We start from the raw sequence: 16,478 nt of genomic DNA, 5'->3' as shown, positions 1-16,478 counted from the left end.
GCCTGCCCAAATTAGAATAGACTTTGAATAGCTGAAGTAATCTCAAGGAAAAACAAAGCTGAAAGCATCATATTTTCTGATGTTGAACTATATTCCAAAACTATAGCAATAAGAACAGAATGGTATATATATTAAAAATGACACAACATCAGTGGAACAGAATAGAGAGCCCAGAAATCAACCCATGCTTACAAGGTCAACTAACCTTTGACAGACACAACAAGAATACACAATGCAGAAAGTATAGTCTCTCCAATAATGGGTGATAGAAAAACTAGGTATCCACAATCAAAAGAATAAAATTGGACAATTTATCTTACACCATGCCCCCCCAGATTAACACAAAATAAAGACTTGCATAAGATATGAATATTGAGAAGCTGAAAAGAAAATATATGAAAAACCTTCTTGATATTGATATTGGTAATGGATTTTTTGAAAATGGCACCAAAAGTATAAAAACAAAAAGAAAGATAAACAAGTTGGACTCCATCAAATTAAAATGCTTTTGCACAGCAAACAATAAAATATTTATAGGATGGGAGAAAACATTTGTAAACCATGTATCTGATAAGAGGTTAATATCAAAATTATATAAGAAACATAAATCAAAGGCAAAAACAATAATAATGACCGTAATAATTGGTTGAAAAATAGGCCTAAGACTGAACTGATATTTTCCCAATGAAGACATACAAGTGGTCCACAGGTATATGAAAAGGTGCTGAACATCACCAGTTGTCAGGGAATTACAAATCAAAATTATTATGAGATATCACTTCACTCATACTTGTTAGGATGGCTAATATAAAAAAGAAATGTTTTGACAATGACGTGAAGAAAAAGAAATCACTATTGATGAGTTGTAAATTGATACATTCATCTTTAAAGCAACTGTGTAGGATCTTCAAAAAATAAAAAAAAAAAATAGGATTACCATACAATGTACCAATCCCTCTTCTGTGTATATAATCAAAGGAAATAAAATCAGCATCTCAAATAAATACATGCACTCCCAAGTTCATTGCAGAATTATTCAAAGATGCCAATAAATGAAAATAACTTATGTTTGTGAATGCTGAATGGACAAAAAAATGTGGTGTATATATATATATATATATATATACAATAGATTATTATTTGGTTATAAAAATATTCAACCATTTCAACAACATAGATGGACGGGGAGAGCATTACACTAGCTGAAATAAGTCAGGTACAGAAAAAAAAATATTGCATGATCTCCCTTATATGGGGAATCTAAAAATGTTGTACTGATAGAAGCAGAAGGTACAAAGATGGTTGCTAGGGTCTGAGGTGGGAAAAATGAGGAGATGTTGTTCAAAAGGTACAAACATTTATTTATATAATATGATGAATAAGTTTTGTGGACCTAATGTATACCATTGTGACTATAGCTAATAATAATGGTTTTTTTTCTTAAAAATCTGCTATGACAGTAGACCTTAAGTGTTCTGACTACCAACAAAAGGTAACTGTGAAGTGTTAAATATGTCCATTAACTTGAATGTACCCATCATTTCACAATGGACACACATATCAAGTCATTACATTGTATACAATAATTGTATAGTGATACAACTTTTATTTGTGAAGAAAGTCCATATCACAGACATATATACATATACATAAATGTGTATACACACATATGAATGACACAGTCCCAGTAAGCTTCATACTAAACAAGATGAAATCATAAAATGATAGTTACTGAGAAATAAAGAAGATGGTTAAGATTATTTAAAATTGAAAAAAAAGGTAAAATGCTGTAGTTAAATATATGCTGAGCAATAATCTAAGGTGCCCAATGACTTAGAATATTTAACAAATGTAGGGCGTAGATATATTAAACTATATTAAAGTTGAGGAATTTGGGTGTGTTCAGTTTATTATTAATCACAGTCCACACTAAAACAGAATTTAGAAGTAAAGTAACCTTAGATTTTATTATATTTAGGGAGATACTTAGTGTTCTGATAATATTACTGATGAATTTCTGTAGAATTGCATTTAACACTTCCATAGGATACGAAACAATGAAGCAGAAAATACAACATTTGCTTGTGGTGTTCTGGGATTTCTGAAACAAATACCAATACTACCACTACACTAAGATCTTTTAGATATGATGCAAAAACGGAAATTAAAAAATCATTTATCATTCATTGATTTCCTCAGAAATACAGCGACATTCCCATCTCTTGAAAAGCAATGGAAGAGCAGTCACATCCTGTGGTCCCTTGTTAGCCATGAAAAGGACTCTGACTCTCACTGTAAATGTGAAGGAAGATCACAGAAGATCACTAAGTCAAGTCCTTAGATAACATAAGAACAAAGGCCAGAGATGCCCATATGTGAGATTAAGAGAAAGACACAAGGCTTCTCAGAAACCATTTCCATTGGAGCAGAACTGCCCAAACCACAATTTAAAGTTTGGCTTTCTCTTTGACCTCTCACCTGTGTCATCTGCTTCATTCACTCCCACCTACCTGGGTGTTCTGCTACAGTTCCACGTCTCTTCACATTCCAGAGACCTTTCCTTTGCTCCAGACAGGTGATCAGGTCTGGCTTAAAGACAACAAGACCTGTTTTATGAGAGAAAATATGGTATCACCCTTACTCAGATTCTTCAATTACCAACTTAGTATCGTGCTCAGTAGAAAAGAGAGAACATAGCTGGGCACGGTGGCTCATGCCTGTAATCCTAGCACTCTGGGAGGCCGAGGCGGGTGGATTGCTTGAGGTCAGGAGTTCAAGATCAGCCTGAACAAGAGCGAGACCATGTCTCTACTAAAAATAGAAATTATCTGGCCAACTAAAAATATATATAGAAAAAACTAGCCGGGCATGGTGGTGCATGCCTGTAGTCCCAGCTACGTGGGAGGCTGAGGCAGCAGGATCACTTAAGCCCAGGGGTTTGAGGTTGCTGTGAGCTAGGCTGACACCATGGCACTCACTCTAGCCTGGGCAACAGAGCCAGACTCTGTCTCAAAAAAAAAAAAAAAAAAAAAAAAAAAGAAAAGAAAAAGAAAGAAAAGAAAGAATATTATATAAGATTTTAGAAAATTAATCAAAAAGTACCATTCCCTGATGGAAACTTTAGAATATTTAGGAAATATTTGAAATTTGTGGGTTTTGGTTAGGTGTGTTGGCTCACACTTGTAATCCTAGCACCCTGTGAAGCCAAGGTAAGACAATCGCTTGAGGTCAGGAGTTTGAGACCAGCCTGAGCAAGAGCAGGACCCCATCCCTACTAAAATCAAAAAAATTAGACAGGCATGTTAGCACACACCTACGGTCCCAGCAACAACTAGTGAGGGTGAAGCAGGGGGATCGCTTGATCCCAAGAGTTTGGGGTTGCAGTAAGCTATGTTGACACCACTGCATTCTAGCCAGGGTGACAGAGCAAGACTGTCACAAAAGCAAAATAAAACAAAAGTAAAATAAAATAAAATGAAATGTGTGGGTTGTTATCTCTATTACTCAGCACTAGTGAATCAAAAACTGATGCTGGAAATTTAATTTTATGGTGTAGATAATATTTTATGCCACTAAATTTCTGAAATTACCACTAATCTAGAATGAAGGATACAGATCAGCTCAAGAATGGGTAAGATTAAAGTCAAGATAAAACATCTTGAAGATTTTTTGTATACAACAAATCCCCAAGATTTCCTTGGAAAGAAAGATCTAAAATTAATTCCTATAAAGCAGAAACTCCCAGAAAACTTCCTACAAAGGAAGGATATGAAATCCTTAGTGTGGAATAGAAATTGTTTATTGAAGTTATCCTCACCGAGGGAGACCAGGTTTTTGTAGTTCTCCAACATCACATCTCTATACAAATTCCGCTGAACAGTGCCCAGGCATGCCCACTCTTCTGGAGAAAATTCTATGGTCACATCCCTGAATGTCAACAGTCCCTGAAAGAAAAACACATATTTGCAAAGTGACTATGGGAAGAGTTCTTAATTTGGCTCCAGGTGAAATGAAAGAGGGAAGATAACATTTTCCTAATTATATGAGTGACTGGAATTGTTCCAAAAGACAATGTTTTTTCTTTTTAAATATTTATTAGATGTTTGATGTATTATCTTTCTTTTTTTCTTTTGGCTTACTATGGGGGTACAAAAGTTCATGTTATTTATATTGCCCATGTCCCACCCATCCCCCTGAGTATGAGCTTCAAGCACGTTCATTCCCCAGACAGTTCACCTGGCACTTACCATGTAGTCATACCTCCATCCCCTCCCCCCAGCCCCCACCTCCCCGAGCAGGGACCTTCAAGTATGACCATTCCCTAGACAGTGCGCAACGCACTCATCATGTAGGCATACACCCATCCCCTCCCCCCACCCCCCACCTCAGTCTGATATCCAATTGGTATCATTCCCCAATGTGCATTTAGGTGATGATGAGGGAAACCAATTTTCTGGTGAGTATATGTGATGCTTGTTTTTCCATTCTTGGGATACTTCACTTAATATAATGGGTTCCAACTCTCTCCAGGAGAACCAAAGACAATTTTTAACACAAAAATATACTGTAATGTATTCCGTAACTCTGAGGAATTAAACTGACAATAAGATCAACAAATCCAGTGTAGGTACTATAGTTTTGTGGATGATACAGTATAAATTCAAGGCACCAAAACACATTTACATTTTTAAGTTCTACATTACATCATGCAAGATAAGTTGTATATACATGTCAGATAGAAAAGTCATGCTTAGGTAAAAGGTGCCTCTCTCACTTTAATGTGTACAACAGGCCTGGAAAGGAAATGATTTGTTCAAGTTCATGCAGGTGCCGCTCCCCATTATTGGCATCACCATCCGAGTTCTGCCTCCTGTCAAATCACTCACTGTCTGCCATCACCCCTCCTCCATGGTCTAAAGTTCTACTCTCTTTTATATTTAACTCCACATTCTCTTCTTTTACATGCATGGATGTGTACATATGTAAGTTATATGTTGTGTCTACATGTATGCATACATTTATACATGTGTTTTTATATTGTCTACATGGTACCTAATTAACCTAAAAATGAATGAGTGCTCATAATTAAATAAATAAGAACAAATATTTTCCAATTGCACATGACTTGAGTAAATATTTTGGTGAATATGAGTAGTTTAATATGTTTAGTTTAATAAAAACAATCATGTCTTCTGATATATCAGCAAAATACTCATTTACTTAACTTTAAGATTATTGCTTTCATAATATTTGCCTAACAGACTAGTATAAAAATGGTTATAATAAAAAGTTTAACCTGAGATGATGGCTAGATTTTTCTTATGTCTCATGAAATTTTACAAACATAATTGTTAACAATGAATAAAGCAGACATAAATGGCCTGGAAGTTAATAAATAAACCTATAATAATTGTTCCATAATATGTTTATTTAAAAATGTTTTTCAAATATTTTTGGTAACTATACTCTTAGAGTTTTGCAATGGTAAATTAAATGATGAATGTTCATTGAATATATAGATCATTTCGAAATAAGATATAATGCTAAGACATTAATTATTAAATATGAGTTTAAGCTTATATACATTTGGTTTCTTATTTCACAGATAAAATGTATTTAGATGTGTTAGGAAATATGTTCTTTTCTACATTGAAAAATTATTCCATTACAAAGGGTATTCTTCTAAACATTATTAAATGCATATTCATAAATTATTAGTATGTGAGTCACTGTTAAACTTCCCTACGTCTTATGTTTTCACTATGAGTTAAAGTTACTAAGACTTAAAATTCTTACTAACATATGGTAACTAAAACTAGAGAAAAGAGAAACAATTCCACATGCAGTGTGTAAAAATAAAATAAGATGTATGTTTTTGTGTGTGCAAAAGGTTATTGAAATATACAGAAGAATGTGATTTCTGGTTAAAAAAAGTAACTTTTGCTAGTTTAGAATTTATTTAAAGGTTGAATTCAATTGAAAGAATAAAAGAAAAAAATGAAAGAGATAAACAGAGTGGGTACAGAAAATTACAGAAAAAAGAGAATAGAAATATAACAGATTATAAAAGGTATATAGAAATCTTATCTTGTGTGGCTAAAACTGATTGAAATTGGATACATTTTTTATAAGGTTTTATTAAAATTAGCTTTCATATTAATAATTCAAGGTAAATTCAACGGTAAAATTTGGCTTTCTTGTTTCAACAAGATTTTCATTAAGTATTAATTGGAGATAATAAAACTATTTGCTTCACTTTTTCAGGAAACTGTAAAAAAAAAAAGTAAAAAGAAAGAAAGAAAATGACCAAATTTCTTGATTCAATTTTTGTTTAACTATGACCCTCTACTCTTTTCCTATTCCTTCTTGGGGATTTCCTTCTGAGCTTCACAGAGACTGAGAAACTCCTTTCACTGGTCAAATAACTCAGTCTATTTGTAACATGTGACCAATTTCTCAGCATTTTTATTGTGGACACTACCCTCAGTCCTCCAGACCAATGGAATATATAAATGAGGTACTACAACATCAACTGACAAAGTTTACAGAAACTTTTAACCTTCTTTGGACTAATGCTCTCCTACTGGTATATTTAATATATGTTCTAGGCAAGGGGTGGTGACTCATGCCTATAATACTACCACTCTGGGAGGCTGAGGCAGAAGGATTGCTTGAAGTCAGGAGTTTCAGAGCCCGTCTCTACCAAAAATAGAAAAAATTACCCAGGCGTGGTGAGGCACACCTATAGTCCCAGCTACTAAGGAGGGCGAGGCAGGAGGATTGCTTGAGCCCAGTAGTTTGAGCTTGCTGTGAGCTAGGCTGATGCCAGGGCACTCTAGCCCACGTGACAGAGTGAGACTCTGTCTCATAAAAAAAAAAAAAAATGTTCTACCCCCTTTGGAAAACATTAGTTTTCTCCCTTCAAAATAACAACATAAAAGCCCATGCACCTGCATTAAGTAGCACATAAACAAGATCTCCTTAAAGGTGATATTCTTTATTATCATGACTTCAACCTAGAAATTATGTGTATTGAAAATACCATCAGAATACATTCCTTCTATCCCTGGTGGTAGAAACCATACCACGTATTGCTGATCAGTCTCTGTGATGATAAATTGAAGGTCAATATCTCTTATAACATTTTCTCACCCCTCCATCTAAAAATGGCTCTGACAAAACCCAACACTGGACTATGTACCTCAAATTTTTCTCTAGGAAGGATCACCTATCTATTTTAGATGGAGATTCTGTTTTGGGGAAAACTATCAATTGCCTGCCTGTCCATCAAGAAGATAGCTACATGCAATTTAGAGTGCTTTTGCCCTAACAGGGTGCCACTTACCATGAACACATAAATAGACATCTTCCTATAACCTTAGGAAAAATTGCTGGTAGGTCAAAGTGCTACCTCTATCACACATCAAAAAAAAGCAGCTGATTTGCTGGCAGAGGTTTATTAGACATCACATTGCTTTAGATTATACATTACATGAGCAAGAAGACATATGTACAGTGACAAATACCTATCATGTATACATAAATAGCTCTCATGAAATAAAAACTAATCTAGGAGAAATCATAAAAGATGACACTTTTAGAGACAAGTCTCTAAGAAAGAACCTAGATTTAATTTTCTTCCTGATGTTTATAATTGATTCCCAATGGAATAGGTTTTTGTTGTTCTGGCATACAAATCCTCTTTTGATTATCCTTATGAGCATTAAATTCTACTATTCAAATTACTAATGCTATGTATCTCATGGTTTTACTTCTTCCAAGAAAATTAAAATCATGGTATTCCAAAGATTACAGATAATAAAACAAGCAACAGCAGCTATATAAATCAATGACTGAAGTCTCATTCTTGGCACTCTGTGATGCCATTTCAATTTTGCTTTTCGGTGCTCTTAAAATATCTCACTAAGCTACATCCTCTTCCCCGTTTTCCAGTGTGGGGCAGGACTGTCTAACACTGAGAATACCTGGTGATGAGGGACACCTAGACACTGAGACTTTGAGCCACAGAGCTTCTGAAGTGAAATATTTTGATTAAAGGGGAGAAATATGAAAGAAACGAAACTTTTTGTCTGAAAAATGCAAATCTCCTCTAAATCATCAGGCTCAGAGAAGCACAGAAATGAGGCGGCAGTCATGTTCCACTCCCCACCTTGAGTATTAAGCTAATTAATCATCTCTAGAAACTGCTTGCTTTGTGTGGCCTCTAGAATGACACAAGTAGCTATAAATCAACCTAAAGTGCCACATGCTGAACATAACTCACTGCATACTTCAACAACTTACAGCCAATCACTGATCAATGTTTGTGTAAATAAATAAGAATTCCTGACAAACAAGTTTGCATTGGCCCACTCCATATCCCCCCTTTTGCCTTTAAAAACCTGCTTACAACAAGTACCAAAAGGATCTCATAGCCAAGGTACTTTGGTCTGTACTTACTCTGGCTCAGGTAAACTCTTCAAAATTATATTTTGTGCCTCAGTTTCTTCCTTTAGGTTCAAAAATTTACAAAGTGTTAATACCAGGGGGACAACACCAAAAATGGCCTTGTCTACAACATCAAAAACAGAACTTGAAACAAAGTCTCATTAACAGTGGAATGTGGGAACAAATTGGGTGAGCCACAGCCTCAGACAGCAGTATGTGTGCCACAAACTGACACATAGAAGCCACAGAAAAAACTTTGGAGCATAATATTAAAAGAATATTAAAGGTAACATTAAATTATGAGACCTCAAAGAGGCAAAACTGAGCCATCCTCTGCTTCATGATAGACATTTAAGCTACAAAGAGTCACAAAAAGAATTTAGGATGGCAGCCACCTCTGGGTGCAGGAGGGAGGTGAGATCAGGGGGCACACCGCAGCTGCCTGAGGTTGTTTATTTACCTGGATATTCGTATTCTTATTACTTAAATTCTGCATGCAACCATTTATTTTAAGAATACTCTTTACTTCTTCAGATCATATCACTCAATCCACTCTGATTTTCTGGCAAGAAAATAAGAATCTTAAACTCAAATCATGGAATAAAATACACAAATACTTGGGAAAACTGGAATTATATGGTAGCAAGATTTTATAAGGGAAACAAACGGAAACAGCTCAGACAGGCAGCCTGTTTCATCCACAGTTCACAAGGAACCCTATGTTCAGTAGGTTGAACACATTTTCAAGCTTGGGGCCACTCCGACTGTGGAGATACAGCCTAGTGTGGCTCACTATTAGGTAGTGAGTGAGAGAAATCTGAGAAGCTGGGAAATTTAATTCTGGGAGCTCCACACTTCCTACTGCCCCTCCTCACAGGATGGAAATGCTCCCTCTTCCACTTTGTCAATTTGCACCAGTGATCACTCACCAGGAGTCAGTTTAAGGTTTTGACTTATGATGTCATTATTCTGACAACACTTCTAACACCAAAATGTTTGGCATTTGCTGAGCACCAATCAATTCTCCAACACTAATTGGTGGGCCAGCAATTCAATCCTGACACCATCCGGAGATAGCACAGAACCCACAGCTTCAGGGCCTGGTCCCACATCAGTGCTCACACTTAAGACACCATCTGCAAGCCCTGAGGGCCCATCTATACTTCTGAACAACTGCTATAAACCAGGGGTTCTCATAATCCCCTTCTCACATTCAATAATTTGATGTAACTACTCATAAAACTCAGTAAAACACTTTAAATACATTTACAAATTTATTAAAATTGCTACACTTCCGAATGGAAAACTGGAAAAGTGTAGGGCAAGGGAAAGGGGTGGGGTAAGATGGGGCTGGAAAGTATACCTGGCACATAGCTGTCATTAAAGAAACCCCCAACTTTTTGTTCATCGAGAGCACCTCACTGCAAAAACACCAAAAAACAAAACAAAACAAACAAAAAAAAAAACCCAAAAAACCCACCTTTCCCATTATGACTTAGATCATGCTCCCTCTTTTACCTACCATAAAGCCAAACACAGACTCTACAGATTTCCATTTTTGTCTCATAAACAATTAGATAAACAATTCTGCTTTCACTGGTTTGAACAGAATACTTGATAAGGCAATACAGCTTAAGTTACTCTCTTTCTGCCAGGTCCCTGAAATTGGTGCCCCCTCAGCCTTAGCCTGCAGACAACCCCTCTCTGTGCCCCTTCTAAGAACAGTATGAATACTAGGTAAATCAGTTTCTGATTTTGCCACCACACATTCTGCCTTCCCCCCCCACCTGTCTTCCAAACTTATTTACTCCTGCCTGTGAAAAAAACTTGTAGATCTTATATTTGGCGCTTTTCTCGTATTGCAATACTACTTTACAATAAAGTCACTTCCCACCTAAATCTGAATGTTTCATTTGTCAATGTATAAAAACAGCCCCAAGACAATGACAGTTGCTATCATAGATGGGGCATCACACTCTCCTTCCATCCCAAACCCAACCAAACTTTCCTCTGGATCCCCACATTTCCAGGGCTCTATAGCTTCTCTGGATAAAGGGCTCCTTCCATGACGTTCTGAGCAGGCTGGGACACCTCCCATGGTGGCTCACCAGAAAAAATATTTTGGCCTTCAATGACCTCCCCTTGCAAATTGAAGTCTGGCCTTGGCTTCGAATCCCTGGGCTTATGTCTCTGCTTCTCAGTTAGGGTTATTCATTTAATTGTAAATGAGAAAATACCCAGTGTTTCAAGAATCCAGCAAAATCCCTTCAACTCAGATTTTATGTTTATAAAAGAGAAGGAAATTCTGAAGGCAAAAAATCTCAAACCACAAGTGTTTTTTTCTCTTCTCTCACACCACATCAATCAGCACACAAGACTTCTCTGACAAAAAAAAAATGTACAATTTCACACTACCACTAAAGAAGCAATCAATTTTTCAGGAAGCACCAGCTAAATATCTCCAAATACAGTTAAATTGTGACACTATCTACCTGGACATAGCATCAAATCACACGGAATGAGGACTCAGTCCTACAAAACTGTCCCCACTTCAAATACCAGTTGCAAATCCAGGCCTCCAAAACCTGACTAACCACCTTCAAATTACAGTTCTGAGGACTGAACTCTGATCTGTTCTTTTGCTCAAAATTTTTCCCTAAGGTGGCCTGATGAGTCAAGCTCACAAATGGTAAAATCCCACTAGGCAGGTTTTGTGAACCAAATATAGAATGGTTTACTTCTCAACCTGACTTGAGTATAGCATTAACATCACCTAAAAGGTAGAAAGCGCCCATCTTAACTCAAGCATTCTAGCAGATCCTTATCTTAACTTGAAAGATTCTCCTGTCTGGACCTCCCAGAGTGTTTACACCTTTATCATAAATTAAACATCTCCTTTCTGGTCTTTTAGATAAAGCCTGACTACCTCAGCCAAAGAATTTTTAAACCCTCCTATAACGTGTAAGCACCCCCACTGCCTCAAGATGTCCCACCTTTTGGGCCAATGTATGCCTCCCATGTACTGACTTATGACTTTACCTTTAACCCCTGCCTCTCTGAAATGTATAAAAACCAAACTATAACCCAACCACCACGAGTCCACTTCCTCAAGGCTTCTTGGGAGTGACTCTGGGCCATGTCCTCAAATTTGGCTCAGAATAAACCTATTTCAAATATTTCAGAGTTTGGATTTTTCCATGCACAGTTCCATGCCTCCCTTTGTAGATTTGATTTACTTGCTAGACCACCTGAAACAACTCTGGGAAACACTTATATTTACCAGTTTATTATGAAAGATATATTAAAAGATATACACACACAGCCAGATGAAGAGATAAATAGAGTAAGGTATGGGGGAAGGGGTGCAGAGCTTTTGAGTCCTTGCTAGGCTCACCACCTTCCAGAAACTACCAGGTGTTCAGCTGTCTGGAAGCTCCCCAACCCCTGTCCTTTTTTTTTAAAACTGAATTTTCATTTAATGGGCATAACTAATTTAACAATAGGCCATTTTCAATCAACTTAACCTTCAGCCCAAAGGTTCAGGGTGAGACTGAAAATTCCATCCCTCTAAGCATATGGCTGCCACCCCTGTCAACAAGCCTCCCATCCAGTGGTTTCTAGGGGCTGTGCAAAACAAACCACACAGGAACATAAGCTAAGGTGGGTTTGAAAGGCTTATTGTAAATAACAAAAGACTGCCTTTCACCTTTACCATTCAGGAGCTCCTTAAAGAACCAAGAACAAAAGACCAAACATTTAAAGAATAGAAACTCTTATTGCTCTAATCATTTAGTGAATACCAAGGCTTACAGCAGCCAAGAGCCAGGAAACATGGACAAAAACAAAGAGTGTATCTATTACAATATCACAGACATTGTAAGGCATTTAAATTTTATACCTCAACAGAAAATCAAAAGTATCTAGCCATTTCAGAAAATAAACGGGTCATTTAATTGTTCTTTTCATGGTAAAAATTATTTTGTAAACAATCGTGTGAATACTTCTAGGAATTGCCAACCCTATCTCATAGGATTTTTCATTAAACTCCAACATCCAGCTAACAGGATACAGAACAGAATTACCCACTGTCACAAATTCTCCACCAAGCACAAGAGAGAAACTGATGCTTGGCTAAATCTTTGTAATTCACCAATTTTTCTACTGCGCTTTCTTGTGGAAATATATTAATTTTTCTGCAACAAAAATGCAAGAGATTTTTTCTGTTTCCTTCCCTGAGTAGCATTCCCAAAAGAAAGTCCTGAAATTCCATTGAAAATTACCTCCAAATAAGACATATTTCTAAATAAGAGCCACCACAGTGAGGTCAGAGTGAGTGGTGGTTCGCACCTGTAATTCTAGCATTTTTGGAGCCCAAGGTGGGAGGATTGCTTTAGGCCAGGAGTTTGAGACCAGCATGGGCAACATAGGGAGACCTGTCTCTACAAAAAATGTTTAAAAATTATGCACCATGATGCCACATACCTATAGTTGTACTTATTAAGAAGGCTGAGGCAGGAGGCTTGTTTGAGCCTAGTCACTGAGGGCTGCAGTGAGCTATAATCATGCCACTGCCCTCTCTGGCCTGTGCAAAAGATTGAAACTGCTAAAACAAACAAATAAACAAACAAACAATCACAACAAACAACAACAACAAAAACAAACCAAAACTAGACCTGAGAAACTTACTACACTCACTCTAGGGAACAAAATAGGCAAATAATAATTTTTAACAAATGGAATATATGTGTAGTTTTTATTTTCTGAAACCCACCACTGTTATGCCTCTTTGAAAGTATTTTTTATCTTTCAGGCTGGACTGCCAAAATTTATTTTACTGTTAATGAAAAACCGAAGTTGCAAGGAGTGAACAAATCCTTTCAAGGTGACACACCCAGGGAAGAGCAATGATGACAGAAACACAGTCATGTCTGACTCAAGTGTCAAGTCAGGCCGTCCTATCACTTGGGACACACTCCCACACCCAGCCTGCTCACCATAGTGCTCAAAGACCACCCTCCCAGGAGCCACTGCATCATTCCTGCACCACACTGAGTGCCTCAAGTGCAAATTGCTTTGCAGGTTCTTGTATCAGCTCACTGGGGAGGGTTTTTCTTGTCCTTGGGGATACTTTTATACCTCACAAGTGTTAGAAAATCCAAAGAACAGGAATCATTTTTGTCTTTTTCCCTTAAAACCAGCAACTGATTGGTTCGCCACCAATGTGTCTCCAAGGAATGAAAACTAGGGCTGGGAGGAGAAAATATTAACGTCTCAAGGGGTTAGCTTTTCAGGTGAGAGGTACACCAGAAGACTCTCTCAGCCCCAGGACATCCAACAAGTTGGTCCCCATAGGCTCCAGCCCCATACCTCAGGCTGTCCTGTGCAAGGAGGTGACCCAGGGCTGATGATATTCACTAGACACTCCAGGACACATGGCTTCTGTGGGTGTCCTTGATCATCCTCAGATAGCTGTGGAACCCATGACCAGAAAAAAACAGGAGGGTGGCTGAGGACACATCACCATGTAAAGTCTCCGTAAGGTGGTGGCGGGCACCACTCCCCTCCCTAACGGAAAAGGAAGAAGCCCCTCCTACTCCTCCATACCTGCCCTAAAGCCAAAACAAAGAAATTCCTCACTCTTCCCACCAAAACCTTCCCTCCAGAGAAACTCCCATCCCCCACTCCTAAAAAATATATAAGCCCACCCAGACTTCTGGGTTGGGCGCTTCTCTGGTTCCACTTGTGGGACCATGAGGCTCACTTGGGCCCCTCTCTTCGAACCCCTTACCCCGACCTGGGAGCAGCCCAATAAAGCCTCTTTACTTATCCCTTTTAACTCTCCTCATCTTTCTTTCTCTGGCGTCGGCCACTCCAAAAAACCTTACAGTCTCCAGAGAAGAAACTGAACCTAAAGAGATGTTGGTAAGATGTCTGTGCCCAGGAAAGATAAAAGCAGGAGAGGCACAAAGGGGTTTTACAAAGGGGTGTCAAATGAATATTCTCTGATTTCCTCTGATCTGAAATTTTGAGCAAGAGAAAACAAATGTTCTTAAAAGACAGTAACTGATTTGTGAAATAATATTAAACAATTAAAATAGTCTTTCCCCTTGGACAAAACAAGAAAAAAAACCAAATAATTGATAATTTTTTGAATTGTGAGGGGAAGCTGGGATTTGGGAATCTGGGGAAAGAACTGGAAATTTGGGATTTCACCGTAAGCCCTAGAAGAGTTAACACTGAGGGCATAGTGTTGGATTTGAGACCCTGCATGCCATATATCTGGAAAACATAGGAAAAAAAAGAGTCCCTCTGTGGAGTTTTAAAATAACTAAATAGGAGGCAATTAGACTGAAGTGACTCTAGTGCCCTGAGTTCCTACCTAATACAGAAATATAACTCAAATGTATTTTTTATAAATTACTACCTTAGTGCGAAACAAAATTCAGGCTTAACCAACCACGAAGAACTAGTTACATGCAACAGCACCTCTGATTACAAAACCAGAAAATAGCCATTGTCATAGTCCAAAAAAGATGACTACAAAACTGTAACCAATTATTGAATTAGGTTTCCTTCTTCACGCACCTTATAAAAGCCTTCCCTGCAAGGCCCCCAGGGGGCCCCAAGGCACAAACCATTGCTGGCTGCTTCCGGATTCATAAATTGCCGTTTGCCCTTATAAACTCTTTAATGTTTTAACAGCGCCTTAGTTTAATTTTCAGTGCTAGGAGGACTGGGGACCCAATGACCGTAGCTCCCCCCACGCACGAGCCCCCGCACACCGAGCGACGATCCTCCCGGGACGACCCTCCTGCGTCCTCACCGCACCCTGAGGAAGGCGCGGGGCCGCGGGCGCAGACCTGCCCGCACGAGGCTCCCGCGGGGCCAAACACGCCCCAGCGGACGGACGGGACGCCCGGGCTCCGGCTGCCGGCCCAGGCCCAGCGCCACCCTTTGGCTGCAGGGGACCGAGGACCGAGCTGTACCAGCGGGGACTCCGACCCGCAGACAACGCGGCTGGCTGTGGGGAGCCTAGGGCCGCCACGGCCACTTCCAGTGGGTTCCAACCAGCCCTCGCCCCCTCAGGACACCCGGCCCGCACACTCACCAGTTCCTGGGTTCTGGGGTGTCCCGCCATCCTCCACGGAGACCTTCCAGGAACCCCCGGAGGAGAGGCTGCAGCAGAGCCACCCCGACCTCCCGGGGCAATGGCGAAGGAGCAGCGCACACGGAGGACGCTTGGCGGCCTGATGCAAGAGAAACAGGCCCCGCCAAGATGGCGGAAGACCCCGCCCCTTCCGCTGCCCGCCTGATCGGACGGTTCCCGCAGCGGGGCCCGCACTGAATAAGGCCCCAAGCCCGCCCTTTTGGGCCCTGAGTGACAGGCGATGGGATCCCACACATTCATGGCTGTGACCAGAGCTTCCTCTCTCTGCTGGGACCTGCCCCTTCCTTGAAGATGTTGGCATTTAACCTTGTATATATGGTTATATCCATTTATGTATAACATATACGATACTCAAAATTGGAAACAGTATAATAAAATTATTTTTATTTTTTTATTTTTGATGAATTTTTTATTGACACATAATTGTACATATTCATGGAGTACGTGTTATATTTTGATACAAGCATATAACATACAGTGATCAAATCAGGGTAATTGGGACATGATTCCCCTGAAACATTTATCATTGCTTTATGTGGGGAGTATTTGAAAGCTTCTAGCTATTCTGCAATATAATAAATTATTGTTAACTACAGTTGCCCCATTGCACTATTGAACACCAGAACTTTTTCCTTCTATTCAACAGAATTACCCCATCACCAACGCCCCTTCATTACCCCTTCCCACCACCTTTACCAATCTCTAGTAGCCACCATTCCACTCACTACCTCCTTGAGATCAATTTTTTTTTTTTTTTAGATCCCATATACGAGTGTGAAAATGCAACACTTGTCTTTCTGTGCCTGGTTTAATTCACCCAAAACAATGTCCTCCAGATCCATTCATGTTTCTGCAAATGACA

General features: G+C 38.9%; 1 protein-coding gene across 1 annotated transcript; it reads right to left on the bottom strand.

Annotated features, from left to right (window-relative positions):
• Positions 1-2,496: 2,496 nt before the first annotated feature.
• LOC123649402 (zinc finger protein 679-like) lies at positions 2,497-15,728 on the bottom strand. The gene is made up of 3 exons (XM_045567522.1): positions 15,557-15,728; positions 3,818-3,944; positions 2,497-2,606 (listed from the first exon to the last, which is right to left on the bottom strand). Exons 1-3 carry the CDS (start codon positions 15,584-15,586, stop codon positions 2,497-2,499), a joined length of 267 nt encoding a protein of 88 aa, XP_045423478.1. The 5' UTR covers positions 15,587-15,728.
• Positions 15,729-16,478: the final 750 nt, after the last annotated feature.

This window comes from Lemur catta, chromosome 13 (assembly GCF_020740605.2).
Source record: "Lemur catta isolate mLemCat1 chromosome 13, mLemCat1.pri, whole genome shotgun sequence".
Taxonomy (NCBI): domain Eukaryota; kingdom Metazoa; phylum Chordata; class Mammalia; order Primates; family Lemuridae; genus Lemur; species Lemur catta.
The sequence above is the reverse complement of the archived record's forward strand: the minus strand, read 5'-3'. Positions and strand labels throughout refer to the sequence as shown.

What these genes read in the sequence shown, in the direction of transcription:
- LOC123649402 (XM_045567522.1), bottom strand. Translation starts at nt 15,586, where the DNA reads ATGGCGGGACACCCCAGAACCCAGGAACTG. An exon ending in ACCCCAGAACCCAGGAACTG is followed by an intron (nt 3,945 to 15,556) that starts GTGAGTGTGCGG and finishes TTTTTCTTTCAG; the next exon opens with GGACTGTTGACATTCAGGGA. An exon ending in CAAAAACCTGGTCTCCCTCG is followed by an intron (nt 2,607 to 3,817) that starts GTGAGGATAACT and finishes CTCATAAAACAG; the next exon opens with GTCTTGTTGTCTTTAAGCCA.